This window comes from Trichomycterus rosablanca, chromosome 8, assembly GCF_030014385.1.
Source record: "Trichomycterus rosablanca isolate fTriRos1 chromosome 8, fTriRos1.hap1, whole genome shotgun sequence".
NCBI classification, from domain to species: domain Eukaryota; kingdom Metazoa; phylum Chordata; class Actinopteri; order Siluriformes; family Trichomycteridae; genus Trichomycterus; species Trichomycterus rosablanca.
The window spans coordinates 30,274,019-30,297,015 of record NC_085995.1 but is presented as its reverse complement, the minus strand read 5'-3'; the positions used below and the strand labels follow the sequence as shown (position 1 = coordinate 30,297,015).

At 38.1% G+C, this 22,997-nt stretch overlaps 1 protein-coding gene and 1 long non-coding RNA gene across 2 annotated transcripts in view; one reads left to right on the top strand and one right to left on the bottom strand.

The window, feature by feature from the left end:
- Window positions 1-22,997, top strand: part of adam19b (ADAM metallopeptidase domain 19b) — a 46,822-nt gene that overhangs the window by 9,058 nt on the left and 14,767 nt on the right. The window contains exons 4-5 of the mRNA XM_062999653.1: window positions 14,812-14,890; window positions 16,950-17,026. Of these exons, the coding sequence (XP_062855723.1) occupies window positions 14,812-14,890; window positions 16,950-17,026 (156 nt within the window). The remainder of the gene's footprint in view (window positions 1-14,811; window positions 14,891-16,949; window positions 17,027-22,997) is intronic.
- LOC134319030 (uncharacterized) lies at window positions 346-10,101 on the bottom strand. The gene is made up of 3 exons (XR_010013458.1): window positions 9,829-10,101; window positions 3,616-3,666; window positions 346-1,164 (listed from the first exon to the last, which is right to left on the bottom strand). It is a non-coding gene; the product is annotated as an uncharacterized LOC134319030 (long non-coding RNA).

The window sequence follows — 22,997 nt, the reverse complement described above, 5'->3', positions numbered from 1 at the left end:
TGGATAGTCAGAGATAGAAGTCCACAGAAGTTGGACAAGAAGACATGAAAGATAAAAGGGCAGGATAAAAGCTTAATAGGATCCCAGTGAATGACTGTTACAAGGGAACCCTTAAAATATATTGCTTTTTGTAATATCTCCCTCCCATCACTGGAAGAACCGACATTAAGGAAAAAGACAGGTATTGTAGCAGTTATAAACATTTAAACTTCTCCAATTATGTATTCTCTATACACTGTCAGGGTCATTATAATAATAATAATAATAATACATTTTATTTATATAGCGCTTTTCAAGATACTCAAAGACGCTTTACATAAGACAAATAATCAAAACAAATACGTACATACACCATACAAATCATAGTACAAAATCAAAATAGTACATCAACATCAAGAATAATTAAGATAAAAACAAAGAGAGCAGCATAAGACAGTTCATTAAAAATTAGCTAAATTATGAGAGAGAACAACAAATATAGAACAATTTCTTAAAATTAGACAGAAACAGGACAGATTTACATGCAATCAGGAAACTGAAAACTTTACAAGTTTTAGGATCTAGGACTTCACATTTCTGTCGTGATCTAAGTATAAAAACTATTAAAAAGAATAGCAAAAATAAAAGCATTTATTTCGTGTTGTTACAAGTTAAATGCCATATTGAATAGATGAGTTTTGAGAAGTGACTTGAATTTGGACAGGTCAGGACAATCTCGTAGGTGTTTGGGGAGAGCATTCCATAAAGATGGAGCAGCTATGGAAAAGGCCCTGTCACCCCAGGTCCGGTGCTTGGTCCTAGAGGGTATGGACAGTAGGTTAGCCTCAGAAGAGCGAAGGCTACGGGAGGGAATGTGCTATTGTATTATGGATACAAACCATTAACAGGGCACCAACTGGCATGCTTAAGCAATTTGGGAGGAAACCAAAGTAGCCAGAAAAAAAAAATCTATGGACATGTACCAACCTGCTGAGCCATCATGATCCAGATTATGGGGATCATTTTAGCAGTAGGGACTGACAATCTGGACTGGATGGATGAAACAATAAATAACAAATGGTTTACATTACAGAGAGATTTTGGATAAAAAACTTGCTCGATCCTTGCTAGACATGAAACTAAAGCCATTCCTTGAGTGGCCCGGTTGGGCCTCAATGGTGAAACCTGCAAGTAATGTGTTTTAAAAGATTAATATTAATAAACGCCACATAATTTCACCTTCTTCACACAGTCCATCTAGATATGTGGTCTAAGGCTGGGGTCGAAGGTCTCAGCCCAAAAACTGTTTTGTAACTGACTCCGTTATGTGTGAATGTGCTGTTATCTAGTTCAAACAGCAACCATAATGTGCACGCTGCCTTTTTAATGCTGTTTATTTGTCACCTTGTTGTCTGACTGGTCGATAAAAACTTCACTATTCTCAGTTGTTTTCAACCTCTTTGTTTATTTGAAGGGAAGTGAGTCGTTATTGTGACATTGGGTGTAACTTGGTGTTGCAGAAGTCAGTGGCTTAATCATATCCAGAGGGGAGCCATCAGGGGCCTCTAGAGAGAGAGTGCCTAGAGGGCCCTGATGGTTCCCCTCTGGATATCCCATAAATAATATATAATAATCATTTAATATAATTAGTGATTCATTCTAATTTTATCTACTTATAATTTGACAATCAACATTGAAACAAATCTAAGCAAATAAATCCTTCATACATGCCTATTCATTTTGCATTGGAATATAAAGGGTTAAATTAAAGAAGCTCATTCTCTGCTGTTGGTAGAAAAAACACGCACGTCAGCTGTTCATTCTCAGCGGGCCAAAGCAATTCAGTTTAATGAAAGACCAGTTTCAAATGACAGTCAAATCTTCCCTCTAAATGGGTGGACTTATAACTTAAAATAATCTGCAGAAACCTACTTTAAAAACTTTGATGGACAGATTAAAACCACCCCTTTGCTTTTAGACCACCAGCATAGAGAGTTGAAGTTCCAGAGTGGTGCTACTGGCATGACAGGATACAAACAGTGGAGGAACATATAGGGCATAGGATGACTTTCTGTATACAGTACAAATTCACCACTGGCTAGTGTGAACAAAAAGAAGTGTCGGTTGACTTCACATGTATCTAGGTGCTAGTCTGTGCCCTTCCTTTGCTTTTGTAGGAGTGGGGCAAAAGGGATTGGAAATGAGTTGGGAGAAAAGGGGAAATTGCAACCCTCTTCTTTTCTTCTAAATCTGTGTGTCTAAACCATTTTGTCAGCTGGACCATGTACCGTGACAACTGGGTATGTACAGTAATAATAGACCTAAAGTATAGAGGCCTGGGCCGCACCTGTGTGTCACGGTTTGAGAAACCATGAAAATGAAATTTTCCGAACCGCTCTGTGCTCTACAAAGACATTTTGAAGCACAAACCAGTTCCTGCATTCACTTAACAACAGCAATCTGAACAAGCCTGGAGAAGATTAAATAATCAAATGAAGCCCTATCAGAGACAAGGACACTGACAGGATTAAAGCAGGGCCCCAGTTTGACTTTCATGGCTATTAATCCTTCTGCTTTGTTTGTTGTCTTTCGCTCCCACGTGTGGACAGTCCATCAGATTGTTTTGACCTGTCCCTTCACCCCTTGCTCTCTCTTTATTTGTGCATCCACCCCAATTTCCTATTTTCTTCATCCTTTCACAGAGGGGTTGCTGTCCCTACATAATGCACACCTATCAGCCCGGACGCTGTGGCCACCCACAGAGTCTCAGCATCCTCGTCTTGTAAATATTTGCATGTTGAGGAAATTATTATAAAATATGCTAAATCCAGAGGTTTCTGTGTTTTATCCCTGGTGAAAAACACCACAGACCACTGTTATGAACTGATAGTCTAGCCTAGTCATATTGAATAAAGTTGAGTAAACTGTCAAGCGGATATTTATAACGCTAGGAAAGTTTACCTCCGGGTTCAGAGCTTAAACTGCTTGGGATGAAAAACCACGTGTTTAAAGTAGGTCAAAACAGGAAAGCCACCCATATAAATCAGCAGAAACATGCCGGCTACAGGCTTTATAAAGATGCTACAGCTAATATAAGTGGAGCTATTTTATTTCTGTAGTTATTTAAACCACTGAATCTATTTGTTACTGTGGTTAGATGTCAGTACTTATAGATGTAGATGTTAGAACTCAGCATGAAGCCAGAACTTTATATTTGTTTATTGACATGGTTGAAATTTTGGTCAATCCCTAAAAAGCGGGTGGACAAACAAAAACACAGAAATGGTGATAAACCCCAAGCACTGATTAGTGGGCCAACAGTCAGGAATTGGCCCAGAAGTTGTTATCCAGCATGTCAGGGTGAATTGCAGAAGTCTTGAATAAGAAGGGTCAACACTGTACATATTGAGTCTTTGCATAAACTTGATGTACAGGTATTTGTCAATAAAAGTAAAACATTAGGAAATGTGTACAATTATAGGTACTTCAGTATACCATAGAAACATCTGACAAAAAGATCTAAAGCACTGAAGCAGCAAACTTTGTGAAAACCAAAATGTGTCAGTCTCAAAACTATAGAGTTTCCTGTTAAAATATTGTGTTAAAGTTTTGTTCATGAGAGCGAAGATCCCTTACCTTTATTGTGATCAATGAAGCAGAAATACTCCTTTCAACCAGTGGTAGCATCTGTTACAATAAAACCAAGTGCATTTGTTTTTTTTTTATTAATTTTCAATTACTTATTTATCTAATCAAATATGTACAGGTCCTTCTCAAAAAATTAGCATATTGTGATAAAGTTCATTATTTTCCATAATGTAATGATAAAAATTAAACTTTCATATATTTTAGATTCATTGCACACCAACTGAAATATTTCAGGTCTTTTATTGTTTTAATACTGATGATTTTGGCATACAGCTCATGAAAACCCAAAATTCCTATCTCAAAAAATTAGCATATCATGAAAAGGTTCTCTAAACGAGCTATTAACCTAATCATCTGAATCAACGAATTAACTCTAAACACCTGCAAAAGATTCCTGAGGCTTTTAAAAACTCCCAGCCTGGTTCATTACTCAAAACTGCAATCATGGGTAAGACTGCCGACCTGACTGCTGTCCAGAAGGCCATCATTGACACCCTCAAGCAAGAGGGTAAGACACAGAAAGAAATTTCTGAACGAATAGGCTGTTCCCAGAGTGCTGTATCAAGGCACCTCAGTGGGAAGTCTGTGGGAAGGAAAAAGTGTGGCAGAAAACGCTGCACAACGAGAAGAGGTGACCGGACCCTGAGGAAGATTGTGGAGAAGGGCCGATTCCAGACCTTGGGGGACCTGCGGAAGCAGTGGACTGAGTCTGGAGTAGAAACATCCAGAGCCACCGTGCACAGGCGTGTGCAGGAAATGGGCTACAGGTGCCGCATTCCCCAGGTCAAGCCACTTTTGAACCAGAAACAGCGGCAGAAGCGCCTGACCTGGGCTACAGAGAAGCAGCACTGGACTGTTGCTCAGTGGTCCAAAGTACTGTTTTCGGAAATCAAGGTGCCAGAGTCTGGAGGAAGACTCGGGAGAAGGAAATGCCAAAATGCCTGAAGTCCAGTGTCAAGTACCCACAGTCAGTGATGGTCTGGGGTGCCATGTCAGCTGCTGGTGTTGGTCCACTGTGTTTTATCAAGGGCAGGGTCAATGCAGCTAGCTATCAGGAGATTTTGGAGCACTTCATGCTTCCATCTGCTGAAAAGCTTTATGGAGATGAAGATTTCATTTTTCAGCACGACCTGGCACCTGCTCACAGTGCCAAAACCACTGGTGAATGGTTTACTGACCATGGTATTACTGTGCTCAATTGGCCTGCCAACTCTCCTGACCTGAACCCCATAGAGAATCTGTGGGATATTGTGAAGAGAAAGTTGAGAGACACAAGACCCAACACTCTGGATGAGCTTAAGGCCGCTATCGAAGCATCCTGGGCCTCCATAACACCTCAGCAGTGCCACAGGCTGATTGCCTCCATGCCACACCGCATTGAAGCAGTCATTTCTGCAAAAGGATTCCCGACCAAGTATTGAGTGCATAACTGAACATAATTATTTGAAGGTTGACTTTTTTTGTATTAAAAACACTTTTCTTTTATTGGTCGGATGAAATATGCTAATTTTTTGAGATAGGAATTTTGGGTTTTCATGAGCTGTATGCCAAAATCATCAGTATTAAAACAATAAAAGACCTGAAATATTTCAGTTGGTGTGCAATGAATCTAAAATATATGAAAGTTTAATTTTTATCATTACATTATGGAAAATAATGAACTTTATCACAATATGCTAATTTTTTGAGAAGGACCTGTACATGTTGATTATAGTACTTTTAATTGTTAATTAATTGTTTTTGAAGCATATTCTTGTTTCTGTTACTATATATAAGAATTTTCTCCCTTACTGTAACTTTAAGGTTAAGCTATACGAAATACGAGAACATACACCGATCAGCCATAACATTAAAACCACCTCCTTTTTTCTACACTCACTGTCCATTTTATCAGCTCCACTTACCATATAGGAGCACTTTGTAGTTCTACAACTGACTGTAGTCCATCTGTTTCTCTGCATGCTTTGTTAGCCCCATTTCACCTTGTTCTTCAATGGTCTGGACTCTCCCAGGACCACCACAGAGCAGGTATTATTTGGGTGGTGGATCATTCTCAGCACTGCAGTGACACTGACATGGTGGTGGTGTGTTAGTGTGTGTTGTGCTGCTATGAGTTGGTAAGACACAACAGCGCTGATGGAGTTTTTAAACACCTCACTGTCCCTGCTGGACTGAGAATTGTCCACCAACCAAACATTTCCAGCCAACAGCACCCCGTGGGCAGCGTCCAGTGACCACTGATGAAGGTCTAGAAGATGACCAACTCAAACAGCAGCAATAGATGAGTGATAGTCTCTGACTTTACCTCTACAAGGTGGACCAACTAGGTAGGAGTGTGAAATAGAGTGGACAGTGAGTGGACACGGTATTTAAAAACTCCAGCAGCGCTGCTGTGTCTTATCCACTCATACCAGCACATCACACACTAACATTCCAACACCATGTCAGTGTCAATGCAGTGCTGAGAATGATCCACCGCCTAAATAATACCTACTCTGTGGTGGTCCTGGGGGGTCCTGACCATTAAACAACAGGGTAAAAGCAGGCTAAAAAGATATGTAGAAAAATAGATGGACTACAGTCAGTAATTGTAGAACTACAAAGTGCTTCTATATGGTAAGTGGAGCTGATAAAATGAACAGTGAGTTTAGATACAAGGAGGTGGTTTTAATGTTGTGGATTAGTGTAAGTCTTAATTATACTGTTCTGTTTCTTGGCTGTTAGGGCTGATATTTCAGACTCTCAGGGCCAGTCAATGAATAGCATTATTTCAACTACACTCACAGACACTTACCCTCTTACTCACATAATCATCAGTGTTGTCCCCTCCTCAGACATTGCCCCCAATGATATAATGTCTCCCTGTCTCTCATCTCACCTTGTCCCTAAACTGCTCAACCCTTTTCCGGCTATATTTTATATAGATGGTTTGGAAAGTGAGAATTGAGAAGGAAATGGTTGGAGAGTTTCGAGACGAAGTATAGAAGAGAGAAAAAGATCCGGCTCGTATACTCACTCCGCACATTTAATTTATTGATTGATCCCATTTTGCTTCATTGTTATTCACCCCCTCCATATCACCCCTCCCCTATGCAGAGTGATGTCATTCGATATTGAGATTGGTATCCGCTGACACCCTTCCAAAATAATAAAGTGAGCTTTTTCTTTCCCCCAGCTGCCAAACAGAAATGCTTTAAATGCATAGCACTTACTCTCCAAGTTAATCTAGCTCTGCTCCCACTTCAGTCCTGTTTATCTGGCAGTTTGCTGGGTTTGATATATTGATACCAGACACACTTAATGAAGAGTAGAAAATTGGGTATATAGAAGGAGTAAGACTTGAAAGTTATCACTTGTAAGGACACACAGACAGGTCCATTGAATTTCTGGTCAAGTATGTGGATAAAATACTTATGAAAAATATTTGGATGAGAAGGCATACAATTTTTGAATCAGAGATCAAACACCAGACATCAGAACATCAGATAATCAAAATATGTTTCGGTTACACAGAAACCGTCATTTTTTTTGCTGCATTTGCAACTTCAGTAAAGCATTGAGTTAAATACAGGATCTTATAATAATAATGATGGTTGTAATAATTGGGTAAAATGATATAATTAAACTCAGACTGATGTTCTAGGATCAAGGCCTTCCCATCCAACTCATCATAAACTGTGTGCACTTATCTTGCGTATAACATGGTCTGAGAGATGTGAATCAACCAGAACTCTAATGGATGCTTTTGCTTCTGCTGATGCTTTCTCCTGCTGCTAAATTAATAGATGACACATTTTGTTGGCCAGCAGCTACACAGAGCTCCTTCATCTGCTGCCATCAGCAACTGTAAGTACATTTTAAGCCCCCACAAGGCCCGCTGAAGCACGTCTATTTTTGACCATGTGTTTTACATTGTTGCCCTGTACGGAGAGCATGTCGTTACTTGACACTGCCAACGTGCTACTTAAAAAACTCTAGCCAGCTTATCAGCTTAGTAGTAGCTGCACTTTTACAATATACTTTGCAAGGCAAAAAGACTCAAGTCAGCGATGTTAAATGTCACACTCTCAATTCATTTAATTAAGCACCAGCCACTGTTTCTATTTCATTTCAGTTCAGTGTGAGTGAATGACTTCAACAGGCAGCTGTTGTTCCAGACTTGTAGATAAAGGGGTTTGGTCAGAGTAGTTCCAGAGCTTGTTGCCCCACTACCCTCTACTCAGACCTCAAACCATGATCATGCCCCCAGGAATCCAGAATGACATCATGCATTTCTTTGAAAAGAATTAATCTAACTCTTTCACTGTAAGACGTCACTTCTTTATTCAGTAGCTGTATTTATTGCAGAATCGCATTTACTGCCCTTTTGAAGCTAGCACAAAGCTAATCTTGACAGTTTTAGCAGAGGCTAAAATCCCCAAGTCATTGAGATTTTCAGACAGGACATTACATCAAAAGAAAACAGACATAATTCAGTCTGAGCCTAATCTATCCACCACATCTGTAGTCTAGGAGCAATTTCCACAGACAATCTTTACATTAAAATACTTAAAATTTGTATGTAATAAACACATGAGTAAAGTTCTTAAAGTAAAAATGACACTAATTTTTTTACATATGCATTTTTAAATGACTACACTGTGTTACTTACTGCCTATTTAGCTTGGTTCAAATAATATGTTTCTGGAATTGCTAAATGCTGCATCACACACAAAAATACACCGATCAGCCATAACATTAAAACCACCTCCTTGTTTCTACACTCACTGTCCATTTTATCAGCTCCACCTACCATATGGGAGCACTTTGTAGTTCTACAATTACTGACTGTAGTCCATGTACTTCTTTACATACTTTTTAGCCTTTACTTTTTAGCCTTTTCACCCTGTTCTTCAATGGTCAGGACCCCCACAGAGTAGGTATTATTTAGGTGGTGGATCATTCTCAGCACTGTCCACTCACTGTCCACTCTATTAGACACTCCTACTAAGTTGGTTCACCTTGTAGATGTAAAGTCAGAGACGATCGCTCATCTATTGCTGCTGTTTGAGTTGGTCATCTTCTAGACCTTCATCAGTGGTCACAGGACGCTGCCCACAGGGCGCTGTTGGCTGGATATGTTTGGTTGGTGGACTATTCTCAGTCCAGCAGGCACAGTGAGGTGTTTAACAACTCCATCAGCACTGCTGTGTGTTATCCACTCATATCAGCACAACACACTGCAGTGCTGAGAATGATCCACCACCCAAATAATACCTACTCTGTGGTGGTCCTGGAAGAGTCCTGACCATTGAAGAACAGCATGAAAGGGGGCTAACAAAGCATGCAGAGAAACAGATGAACTACAGTCATAACATGGACAGTGTGTGTAGAAACAAGGAAGTGGTTTTAATGTTATATCTGATCGGTGTATGTGTGATTTTATTCTAATGTTGAAATGTAAAAGTAAGCGTTTACTTAAGTATGAATAAGTATGTATGAATGAAATTTATTTAACAGCTGGGCTCACCTGACAAAACAAACCCGACCTAAAACAGCTGTCCAGCTTTATCTTTCTGTGTAGTGCAGGGATTAATGGATCATTAATTTAACAGCTAGAACATCAGACAAGTTAATCCTCCACTTTTATTGCCCAGAATCATGTCTCCACTGTCCTGAAGCAGTAGTCATTATGATAAAAGACACAAAGGTGTGCATTTTTATTCTTATTCATGGTGTACTAGTAGCTAATATAATAATTAGGGCTGTCAAACGATTAAATTTTAATTTTTAATCGCGATTAATCTCAGAATTTCATATAGTTAATCGCGATTAATCGCATAAAAAAAAATCTGTGTAAATGTTATAGAAAACAAGGATTTTTAAGTGAAATGTTACAGTTAAAATGGTGAACACATTTTATGCTAAATGTACTGATGTTAAAAACTGCTGGGACAAGAGAAAACTGTTTTATTCACTCACATACTAGGCAGTAATACTATCCAGTGGTTTAATGGACGTTTCACGAACTGAGTGTGTTTAGACTAGGGTGGCCAGATTCATAGTAACAAAAAGGAGGACATTACACCCCAAAAAGCCGGACATCATATTAGGAACAGGGGGACATGCTACTGCAACACACAGAATGAATCCAGAACCCATATAACAGAGTTTTTGACCAATTTAAGCAAGAATTATATAACAAATGACTGTTTTACTCACTAAATGTTGTGTCTTTTCATATTTAGGTCCGTTCATCGCTGCCTCAAAAGTTTACTTTTTGGCATTTTCACCGCGTTCCTGATCATGAGAGCTGAGTGATTGACTCAGGTAGCGGTGTTTACAAAACAGAGAGGGCGGGCGAAATTCAACCACCCAATCACAGACTAGCATTTAGAGGGCGGACCTTCTCCGATTGGCCAGTGGTAGCGCTGTAAGCAGTGAAATGAGGCTGTTAAACCAATGAAATACAAAGCATTTGTTTCGACATGTACCTGAGCCAATGGTAAATAATATTGATCAAAAATGAAACCAGTTCACTCCAAAAGGAGGATTTTTAAGTGTCCGTCCTAGCGTTACGTGAATGGAGGACTGGCAGCTTCTTTATTATGCAAGTGCATTACTACGACACTACGACGCTCGGTAACATTATGTTAACAAACCGCAAATGAAAAACGGTGGCAAGTCCGACATTAAAACGTTTGTTCTACCAGTCAAGTCTCAACATGAACTAGAATTTGCGTTAACGGCACTAATTTTTATAATCGCGTTAAATTGAGATTGCGTTAATGCGTTATTATCCCGTTAACTTCGACAGCCCTAAAAATAATGTAATAAGTTTTCCTATTAGATGTGTTAAAGCAAAAAAATGGAATCAGGGCTCTAGAGTGCGACCAATATGGTTGCACATGCGACCTAATTTCTCAATGGTGCGACTGAAAAAAATCTGAGGTCGCACCGGTGCGACCAGCCGTTCGAGGGGAAGAAAAGTCTCTGTGACTCTGAAAGTCTCTGGTGTAACAACAGACACACATTAGGCCCATATCTAATCATATCTATATGTCTTAACCAATCAGAGATAGTGAAGGGCGGGACCAGCGTCATCAACGGTGGGCGTTACACAGCGAAAGTTAAGAGTAGTAATATCATGGTGGAGTGTGTAGAATATGTGCGAGCATCTGTGCTGCTGTTACAAAAAAACACCAATCAAATATCGGTGATAAGAAGACGTGACGATAGATAAACATCATTAAAGTTCCATGATACAAACATCCATCTGTGTGAAATAACCATCAAATCCAGTCTAACAGCTCCACATGTATCTGTGTTTAGCTGGATTTACTTCACGTTAAGCGTTGTTCGTACTGTCCGGGTTACTGTTACCACGTCATATCACACAGTTCATCTTTTTTTTTAAGGCATTTTAAAAATATCAGCGGCAAACTGACTCAAAATGTAATAATGTCATGTCATGTAGCCTATGTCAATAATATGCGTCTCGTTACTGCATTAACCATATGTAATATTCTTATCATTAAATGACATGTGCAGTTTGAAGCCCTTAAAACACCTTCTATTTAGATTTTCTTTTTATTTCATTTATCTTGAGTTTAAATTTCAGCTCAGTGAAGCACTTTAAGCACCAACACTTTTTCAGTAAATTACCTTTCTTGTAGAATTGTGCTTCAAATCAAGTACTTTATGTTGACCAGATTGTTAGTTAATCATTTACAAGTCAATATTGCGTATATGGACAGTGATAAAAAAAAAAAAAACAAGTAAACCTGTAAAACTGAGGTGTTAAATGCAATGCGGTCGAAAATTTGGGTGCACCTAACTTTTGTGCTGGTGCACCTAAGAAAACAAGTTAGGCGCACCAGTGCAACCAGTGCAAGAAGTTAGTCTAGAGCCCTGGGAATTGTTTTATACAGTTATTATTAACTGTGAATAATAATATGCATGGAGATTTGTTACTTATGGATGTAGGGTTAATAATGAGGTTCACTAAACACTCAATTCCTCAATTCTTTCTTTTTTTAAAAATATATTTTATGCATTTTTCTCCCAATTTAGTGTAGTCGATTTGTCTTCCGCTGCTGGGGATCCCCGATTTTTTGCAGTTGAGGAGGGTATTTTGCTGCTCATGCCTCCAAGCGCCCAGCCGACCGGTGGCAATGCGGAGTTTCGAACAGAGGAATATTCCGCTGCGCCACCTGGGAGCTAAATAGATTTTAATTTTTCCAATTGTTTTTTTTTATTTATGCATATTTTACATAGATTAAATTCCAGTATTGGGTGGCATGATGGCTCGGTGGTTAGCACTGTCGCTTCAAAGCAAGAAGGTCCTGGGTTTGGTCATGAAAATCACACCACGAACAGTGAAATATGCAATTTGTTGTGAAATTCCAAATTTAAGGTTTGTGTTTAGCAATTTAACATTTTTCATTTGCATAGCATTCAAGTGCCTCATGTTTACTGGTTAATTTGCAATATGCGGTGGTCCAATTGGTGGTAGCACAATGTCTAAGATGACACTACTTAGGAAACGGAGTTTGGAAACCCTGTGAATTTAGTAGGGCCCTAGTCATGAGGCTTTGCAAATGGCCCCACAGTGTGAGTGTAACATGTTGGTTCTAAGATTGAAGCCCAGTGTGGTACGTCTGGTCTGTGATGCTACAGTATAAACACTGAGAGACAGCCAGCCTTCTTTCTGTACAGACACTAAACAGTGGCTGTTAGCTCACAGATCCGCTGCTTGTAAGAGGTCATAGAGTGACACAGTTAATGTTGTAACCATAAATCTCTATTGAAGTATCTGTTATGAGTTCACGGGGGTGTCCGCATTTAGGTTGTAGCTCAACTGATTATATTTGATCTAACATTGCTGAACCTGTGATTGAACGTGAGTCCGTCTGAATAGTAGTGCGTGCCAAATTAAATATTTAAACATAAACAAAAATTCATCTTCTCCATTGTGTAAGCCTGCTGAGCAGCTACAGAGGTTACTGCTGTTCCAATTACTCATTAAAAAGGATGAACATACTTTTTCCAACCAGATTGAGTGTTATTTGTGTTATTAGTTTAAGCAGAATGTGTTTCTATTATGATAAGTCAGAAACAGACCTTTTCTTATTCAAAAGTACTTCAAAAATAGCAAAGGGTTCAGAAACGTTTAGCAACCATATGTATTTTTATAGGCTAACATATCCCAGTGCTACGAAAAGCTGTGTCTATCCATGTAAGCTTATTTTAGGCGTGGCTGATTCTAGGTCATGCAAGTTCCTAGATGAAATAGATCCGTGCTTCTCATTCCAACAGCCACACCTCAGCAAGTGCAACTTCTAACAGTTATTTTAGTCATGACAAGGTCGCTAGTAATTCCCGACGTCCCTTCCACTCTGAGAGTTCCAGTCTGTTTTATCAGCTGTGGAAATCCGGCCATTTGCACATCACAACGAAACACAACACTCAACACTGTAAATTGGTGTAAAAGATTATTACAGTATTCAATGTATGTGGTAAAATATTTTGGTACGATTATAATAAAATTTATATTTATAATTAAATTATACGTAATGCAAACCACATTTGGTTTATTATACAATATGTTGCCATTGATTGAAAGCAACACTTACACAGTGAGAAATAAGCAATTAACTGTGCTGCAATTTTACATCCCACACAAAGTCATGATTGCAGAAAGAAGTGTTGTGTGTATGATTGTACAAATACTCTAACCACAGTGAAGCATGGAGGTGGGAGCATCATGATATGAGGCTGCTTATCTGTGATTGATACTGGGCATTCCACGCCATTAAAGAAATCATCAATGGAGTAATGACTGAAAATATTAGGGGAGATTTTAACCCTACTGGCCAAGAAACTAAATCTGAATCTTTCAACAAGACCCCAAACACAAAGCCAAAAAAACTTAAAATGATTTATAAAAAAAAAAAAAAAAAAAATGTAAATGTAAATGTGCTTTCATGGACTGGTCAGTTTTTTCACTTGAGTCCTATTAACATTGAAATTGTGTTTATTAGAGGGATACTTGTAACCTTGGGGTAAAAAAGATGGTGTAGTAGGGATGTAACAATGCACCAAAGACAGTTGAAAATCGATTCACATGTGTAACGATTCAAATCGGTTTACATGTATAATGAATCGATATTCACGTTAGACAGCAGAGGGCACTGGCGCTATTCACGTCGCCTGGTAGACGTCACTACAGGGTTGCCAGGTTCGGAATTTTCCAGCCAAATTTTTCTATGTGAGGATACTTTCTTTATTTGTATTATTCATTTATTATTCATTTATTTATTTAATGTGGGATTTGTTTTAAAATTTCATTTCAGTTTTTTTTACACAAAAAGGGAAATGTGCAGCATTGTTTTGCATAGTTTGTACCTACCTCAGAAATAAAAGGGCATTCATTATTTAGATAAATAAAAGATAAGCACAAATACAGTATATTTTTTTAAAGAGAAATAATAAAAGGAAACTTTGTCATAATTTGTCACTAATTTAATTTTGTTTAAAAAACTGGCCAGTAATTATCAGTACTGACTGTGTGGACACAGCCACAATGGGGTGACACTATAGCAGAGCTGGATGCTGTTTAAACTTTTCAAAGCAGTCTTGCTAAAAATGAGTCCTGGCTGGATTGTTAATAACAGGTTTATTTAAATCTAAAAATTCTTATAAATTACAACATAAAGGGGAACCAAACCATATATCTCAAAACCAGAAGTCGAAAACCACTGCTTCATGGAAATCTTCCAGTAGTACAGTATTCTTTATTCTAAAATAGTAAGAGTAGGTGTAAGGTTATAATTTACTACATTTGAATATTCTAGATGCAACTTCTGTGGAAATATGGAAAAAATACCTGTATATTTTTGTGGCTAGTTCAGTGTAGCTGCCTACAGGTAAAACTAAAGTAGAAGTGAAATATTTTGAACATTTCCTGAAGGCAGTAGTGTAATGTTGCATTTAATTGCTTTATTCTTGAAAATACTGTCGATTTGTATTAAATGCCTCATAAGCCATTACGAACCAACAGTGTCTCTAGAGTGTCACTTTCTCAAAAGATCCCTTAAAACACATTATTACCAACTCTTTATATTGCTTAAATTAAAGCAATGTGTGTATTATTATGATATTGTGAAATACCCAGAATTAATTCATATGTTGTGTTTATTTTAGAGAGCTTTTGGCCCCCAATTATCAAGAAGTTTGGTATGGTCCAAATGGTGAACGCCAGTTCTTCAAGCCATCCAGAAGGGTAAGTCCATTAACACTATACATTAACAACAACAAAAAAGGCTATTTAAGAGAATGTGTTTGTTGAATGGTCAAAAATTTGTGTGAGTATGTGTGTATATCATAAGGACATAACATAATTCTGCCAGATGTAGCCCCTCAGTTGGGATGATAAAAAGGGATAGAACCCAATTGCAGGATACTTAGAATACCCCAAGGCAGAACTACATTGTAAATAAAGATCCACAAAATAAAAGAAGAACAAGACCAAACCATAAGCACAAACAAGCAAACACGAGCAGTATAGCTGAACTTCCAGTAACTGCCAGGAAAACAGAAAAGGCAGATGATCGCTGTACTAAAATCTAATCAGAAGTTCTCCAGAAACACAGAAAAAACAGATTCACCAGTGAGTAACAATCCAAGTTAAAAAAACATGAAAGGGGAAACTCAATATACCTGCAGTGGCAATTAAAAATACAGAAAGACTGCCATGCAATTACTGGACATCACTCGTGCCCAGGATGGGTCACTTGTGTAAGCAGCATGTTTTGCTGATAAGATCCATCCACTACTTAATTTTCGCCCAGTGAACTGAACCCACCATGACCCCATTCGTTGAGACAACAAATGAATGAATAAGTACATAATCTACCCCATGTTAATAAATAACTAATAATTTGGCCTGGCAATTTATATTGTCATATTTATCCCCCGGCGGATAGGAAGAATCAAGGATTATAGGTTATGATTTTCATAAAAATGTGATTGTTATATTTTGTTTAACATTGTTAACATTATTAAACATTGTTAGGGGTACCTATGGGTATGACATATATTTGTTTAGAAACCATATTTTTAATGAAAGTTTTTTAATCTTTTTAAAAAATACATAATTCCAATAATCCTGGATATAATATACAGTACATATACATTTTTAAGTGGAATCTCAATAAGGATGCAATTATTTTCCAAAAAGCTTCATCAGTCCCTATACCACTGCATGCAAACTTGTAGATACCCCTGGCCAAGTGACATATTTTGTAGAATTTTAAGGTAAAAAGAAGTAAAACACTACCTTAATAGTAAACAATAAACTTTAAAATGTTTGAGAAACAAAAATTGTTATAAAAAGATACCACATTGCCTCTAGCTCATAAGTCTCACTGCCCACTGTCTGTCTGTGAAAGTCATGACAAGATCTAAAAAACCAATAAAACTTTTTAATAGAACTGTTTGCTGGCCATAAAGGCAAAAAACCCACATGAGGCATTTTAAAAACATGTGACGTAGACTAACATAGTATAAATGGGTTTCTTTGGCCACAATCACCAATAATATGTGTATATAAACAGGAGCATACTTTTATATTAAAACATTGGGGTGGGTATATTATGTATTTGGGTTGTGCGGTCATCAGTGACAGATTTCATTTCAAAACTAAATAGGCAGGTTCATATAACAGTGCAATAATTCAAAAGAGATTTCAAATCCACAACAACCTTCTTTAAATAACACAAGCTGGTCCTCATAGTCCTGTGACTCATTAAAATGCTGTGGGTAGATCTTAAACATTCTGAGCATGCAGAAAGGCCCAAAGATAGAAGCATTTTGTGAGGAAAAGTGGTTAAAAATTTCCTTAAACAAGATTCCTAAAACAAGACTCCTGCCCTGCGGCGACATGTCCAGGGTGTTTCCTGCCTTTTGCCCTGTGAACTGGACACATCGCAACCCTGAATAGGATAAAGTGGTGGTAAAACAGACAATGAATAAATAAATGAAGATAGACTTCTAGCTGGTGATGAAAAGCATTTGAAAGCTGGGAGTTGAAGGGTGTCCAAACTATTGTACATATCATAATTACTATTTTACTTCAATAAATATGAAATAACTGTGCATTTACGTGTGTGTGTGTGTGTTTACCTTTTTTAAATTCTAATTTTTTTTATTTAAAACATATCAGTTGACCAGCAGTGCCGATACTTCTGCTCACAACTGTATCATTTTTATCACATTTATAGTAAAAAATGCTTTTTTATCTCTTTCTTAACTTGTTTAAGCTAAAACTGTCTTTGTTTCAGGATCACTGTTATTACCATGGTACAGTGAAAGGAGTGCAGGACTCAAGCGTGGTTCTCAGCACCTGTACTGGACTCAGGTAGGGACCAGAATAACAGTCAGACTTAAATATAAGCTCATTAACTGCAAAGGAAATTTACATGAACACCTTTGAATGATGATGAGAAACCACAAAAAAACATTATGCATTATTTATAGGTATTGGACTGGAAACCACCTGCACATACAGTAATGCTTTTATAAAAAAAGGGAACTTATCTTAGTCTGTTTTAAGATGCAAGCATGATATGTATGAATGTACACTAAAGTCACCCTAAAGTCATCAATCTAAAATAATACTTCATCAGTCATTTGTTCCCAAACTTGTTCCTGTTTATACTCACCTTGTAAGTTTAGTATTGAGGGGGGTTTGGGACCTTTTATAGATATTCAGATATGACTTATCAGATATAACTTTTATAGGTATACAGATATGGCTTTCTGTTTTACTGGAATTTAAAGATGAGGTCACACAGGCCTAATTAGAAGAGCAGCATATAGAACAAAACACAAATAAAAGACATGAGTGTGTTGGTCTTCACATATCAGACGATGCTTAAACAATAACTGATACTTACTCTTACAGACACAGTTAGAAAGTGAAAAAGTGTTACAGCCTGAACTGTAATAACCCTGTCTGCATTATGGGTGTCTTCTCCAGCTGTCTGGACCTTTTCCTCACACACAGTGAGGAGGATGGTTAGAGAGGCACATTTTTGTCCATGAATCACTGTTGGAAATTTTCAAATGTTGGTAGCAGTTTTGGAGTTCAAGTCTTTAAATCTATGATTAGATGCCATCTTCATGTCAAAAAGCAAATTGTAACGCAGGCCAGAAGCAAGAAGAAGGCCATTTGGTTCTAAACTAAGGAGTTTAGTAGAAACTGCTGGAACTTTGACAAACAAATACGATTCAAAGTTACATTTTCAATGTTTTTAATGTAGGATTACATTACAATCTAATATTGCAGTGTTTCTTATATTTGACTTTTTTAGTAAAGACAGGATGAACCTAAGATATTTCATGTTTTGTCTGCTCAACTTCATTTCATTTGTTAACATACATCCATTCCTTCATTTCGGGCCTGCACCACATACCAAAAAAGTTGGGATGGGGGTTAGTATTTAGGGCTAGTAATGAGGTAAAAAAACAAAATAATGATGTGATTTAAAACAGGTGATCGTAATCATGACTTGGTACAAAAGTAGTATCTATGAAAGGTTGGGTCTTTGAAGAGCAAAGATAGACAGAGGATCTCCAGTTTCTCAGGAAATGCTTAAGAACTTATTAAAATGTTTAAAAACATTGTTCTTTAAAGAAAAGGTGGAAGGGATGACTTCTTCTACGGTGCATAATATCATTAAACCATCATATGGCACGTCATCAAGTACAGTCATTCATCAATAGCTGATATAACTAGGGATGTCCCGATCACGTTTTTTTGTTCCCGATACCGATCCCGATTATTAATTTTGATCCCAAACCGATACTTGTATTTTCTAGACATTGTCTAGATAAGAACTAGATAATACTGTTCACACAGTGCACACTTCAAGTACATTACAATTATTCAAATTAATCCAATGTATATGTTTAACAACTAAATAGCTCTGCAGTGCTGAAGGGAAAAATGCTGCATCCAAGCTATTGCTTAATGTTTTTGTATTTTTACAAAATCAATCAAAATGAGTGAGATAATTAGTTTTACTTTAAACTTTACATAAAAAAAAAAAACATGTTTAATGCAGTGATACACTAAAAATGAACGGAAAGCAGCTTAACTTGAATATAAGAAAAAAAGTTACTTAAAAGCATTACAGTAAAACCTGAATACCAAAATAAAATGGAAAGGCTCTTTTGTTATGAAGGAAAGCCAGTTCTTAAAGTGCTTGTATTGTGACAATGGTTTGATGGACGTTTGTACACGAAGTGAGTGTGTTTTGACCCTTTAGGCCTTCCATAGAACATGAAATAGCGTGCTTGACTCAACTGTCGGCTATTCGGTACCGTAACAGAAGAAGTTAATAAAGTGTTCTGCTCCCGACAATATGTGAATATACTGTGCATTTATTTCTTTATTAAACGAGTGCATCACTACGTTGTTTTGTAAACCGGTGTGATCCTCGACTCACACACACTCTCACACATGAACGCAGCTCTGCTCCCACCGCCTCGTGAAATGCTCACACTGCAGACGTTACACTTCACTGCTGGACTTGTTTCACTTTTCAATTTAAAGTATTTCCACACAGCGGACATGCTGACGTAACACAAAAGATCGGGATTAAGATCGGGTTTAGTAAAGCCGATTCCGATCAATTAAAAAATGCCTTGATCGGCCCCGATCCCGATCTTTGAGATCGGATCGGGACATCCCTAGATATAACCATATGGGTAAGGAATTACTTCAGAAAACCTTTAATGCCACTAATGCCAAAACTTTACTGTGCAAAAATAAGCCTTATGTTAACCATGTCCAGAAGCTGCGTCGAGTTCTTTGGGCTCAGAGGCATCTGGGATGGCCCATCACACAATGGAAGCATGCATTGTGGTCAGATGAATCAGCATTTCAGATCTTTTTGGAAGAAATGGATGCGTATGCTCTGGTCTTTTAAATGTTGTAAGAAGGAATTCCAGCATTACCATTCCCTGTAATGCTGCATTTTCCATACTGTCCCAACTTGTTTAGATTTGTGGCTGTAAGAGCTGACATGGCAGGATTTAAGGTTACAACCATATGATTAGTAGTGTAAAGGCTTAACACTGAGCCTTTTTTTTATCTATAACAACATAGTCTTGTTCATTCATTTACCACGTCACTGTGTCAGTGGATCCCGGGAAATATTTTATTGATGGCATGACCCCACGGTCACGTCTCTGCTTAAGCACAAGCCAAAAACATGATGCCGTTATCTTAATGAATTGCTTTCATTAAGAGCTGCAGTACTAACACTGTGCAGTGTTTCTCGGTCGCTGGAGCTCTCAGAATGTCAGTTCACAGAGTTCAATCAAGGCAAGCGTGGCCAACTCTTAGGGTGTCTGAGTGGGCTGATACGGCATGTATGGAGTGTTGTTCCATGCAGTGTGTCATGTGGAGAGCCAGCTTCCTGCCAGGGTTCGTCTAAGGAGAAAATGCAGACAGAACAGACTTGTATTGACTGATGTGTCTTGCTAGCATTTTGGACAGAACGGGTTGAATACACATTAATGAATATTTTACAGAACAGAGCTGCCATATTAGCTATTAAGATTTCATCCAGAATCACTAATATTGTTTACGTACACACACAGACAGATGTTCAAGCACAGACACAGCCAAGCTGAATGCCTTTTGCAGTTGCAGATTATAGTTCTACTTAAAGAGGTTGGGGGTGCATGTTGTGTTTTTAAGGGATGTGTTCAACATTCATTACTTTTGGGTTTAGAGGGTGCAAGGCAAGAATAAAAACATCATTAAAAACTGCAATTTAAAGCTTAAGCAAAGTTCCTCCTGATCTCATTGACAAAGATAAAGGAATGGGCTGTAGTCGTAATTTTATATGATTTTATATGATAGAACAAAACAGAAAGGTTTTTGGGTGGCACAGTCGTCATTTACACTAGCCCACTACAGCTGGGATTCAGGGTTTAAATCCCCAGTAGTGCTACTGGTTGAATGGGCACCTACATATTTATCTAAATATATATCTGGTCCAACTTTAGCAGCAAATACCCCAACTAAACACTTTCTATGATTTAATAAAATCAAATCATTTTCATATCAGTGTGGAGGAATTTTAGCCCACTCTTTAAGACAGAACTGCTTTCACTAAGACACTATGCTAATTTAGGCTTCACCACAGCGTTTAGAGTTTAAATCAGAAACTCTAAAACAATAATTTTCTTTTTTTTTATTTGCTATATTGGATTACAAATTACACAAGATGAACTGGTTTATAAAGGGAAACAGATGTTGGATAAATTAGATACATTTTTATACAATGTTTTCTTTGTTTAATATTGTGCTTATTGGTTTGAATTTATTAATTTGTACAAATTGCAAAAACAGAAACAACCAGCTCAGGGACAATTACTTTTTACAGCAAAATACAAACACTTGATTGTTATATTCTGTTTTCTGTTACTGCCCATCCCTGTTTGTAACTCTTGGTGTTTCTGTTGCTGGATGTTGCTTTCTTGCTGTATTTACCCTAAAGCTTAAGTTTACCCTGCTTCATTGACTACACATTGTATCATTTTGTCTGTGTGTGTCAAACGATTGTATGTCTGCAGGTTTTTTTCAGTTTTGCACTGCATATGTGTTATGGTTTAAGGATTGCACATCTGTTCATGCATGTATGTAGGATGGGAACAGTTAGAGCAGCACCATGCAGAAAATAATACAATCCTTATTTTGTTCAAGCAACCCAGCTGCACATCCTGTCAACATTATCAGAGCATTAAATTAACCTAATTCTTTATTTTTAAAATCCTCTGGGACCATGTCATGCTGAGAGATAGACGTTCATGTATTGATTTACAGAACTTATAACAGCAAAACGACTGGATTATATTTCTGCTTATTAAGCACCATCAGCATTAAAAGGTCATCAACTTCTGAGGATATGATGACTTAGCATTACCACAGACCAAAGCCATGATCACAATATACACCCCAATATTTAGATATCCTCAAAGTAATAAATAAACATAATGTTAGGAGCTGTCAGTGTTCTCATCAGTTAATTTGGCAGTAATGTTTCAGAATGGCAGAGAACCTCGCCCCCTTCCAAAGTATATTTGGTTCCTCTAAATTCATGGCTACAGCCTTGGCACAGACGTGTCTTAAACCAAGACCCCAGACCTCTAACTATGAATGCATTGGTGAAAAAATGTAATTACTACCTGCATGATTTATTTCATAACCCTCCTCCACCCCCCCCCCCCCCCCCCCCCCCAAAAAAATTAATAATAATATTAAGTAGTGTCCTCCTCAGTGAATGCAATTTGGTTCAATGGAGTGCCCTGATGGACCAATCACAATTCAGTATTCTGTGACTATTTGGCAGTATTGGCTCAGGTTATATGGAAATTGTGTCACCCCAAAGGATAAAATTAAACCACACCACAGTTGTGAACTGTTGTGAGCCCTGAGACATCTGCAGTTCTTTGATATATTTTGTAGCTAATTAGTGTGATTGCAGAATGCTACGTTGCAACAGAAAAAAAGATATTTATAGCCGTTAGCTTCAAGGCTAACGTATGCATTGAAATCAATGGCAATGGCTAATGCTAAAGTAGGTACCGAAGTGTGAGCACTGTGTAAGTGCACTATGCCTGAAAGCTGTAAATGAGACACAGCCGATCATAGATTGCGCAATACCATTGACTTCCATTCATTTTTTTGAATGGTTATTTAATGGTTATTTCTATAACCTTTATTTAACCTATAAGAGCCCCATTCACTTCCATTGATTTTTTAAACGTTTGAGATATCAACGCCGTTCCAACTCTAAATTGTAAAGCCCACTGATGTAACCCCGACTCAGATACAGCATGGGGACTCGAACCCACGCCCACCTGCCACTCCCGGTTTTCAGCCCCATTCACTTCCATTAATTTTTTGGAAATTTCGAGATATCAACGCCGTTCCAACTGTAAATCATCCGGGCAGTTAATGACACCCCAACCTGGATACAGCATGGTCATACGCAGCCACGCCCACTTTTTTAATATTTCGAGATATCAACGCCGTTCCAACTGTAAATCATCTGGCCAGTTAATGACACCCCAACTTGGATACAGCATGGTCATACGCAGCCCCGCCCGCCTGCCACGCCCACTTTTTTAATATTTCGAGATATCAGCGCCGTTCCAACTCTAATTTGTTTAGCCCACTGATGACACCCCGACTTGGATACAGCATGGTCATACGCAGCCCCGCCCGTCTGCCACGCCCGTTTCTGAGACGTCCGGACGTCGACGCTGTTCCGACTCTGAGCCGTCCGGCCCGTCGACGCTGCTCCCAGCTT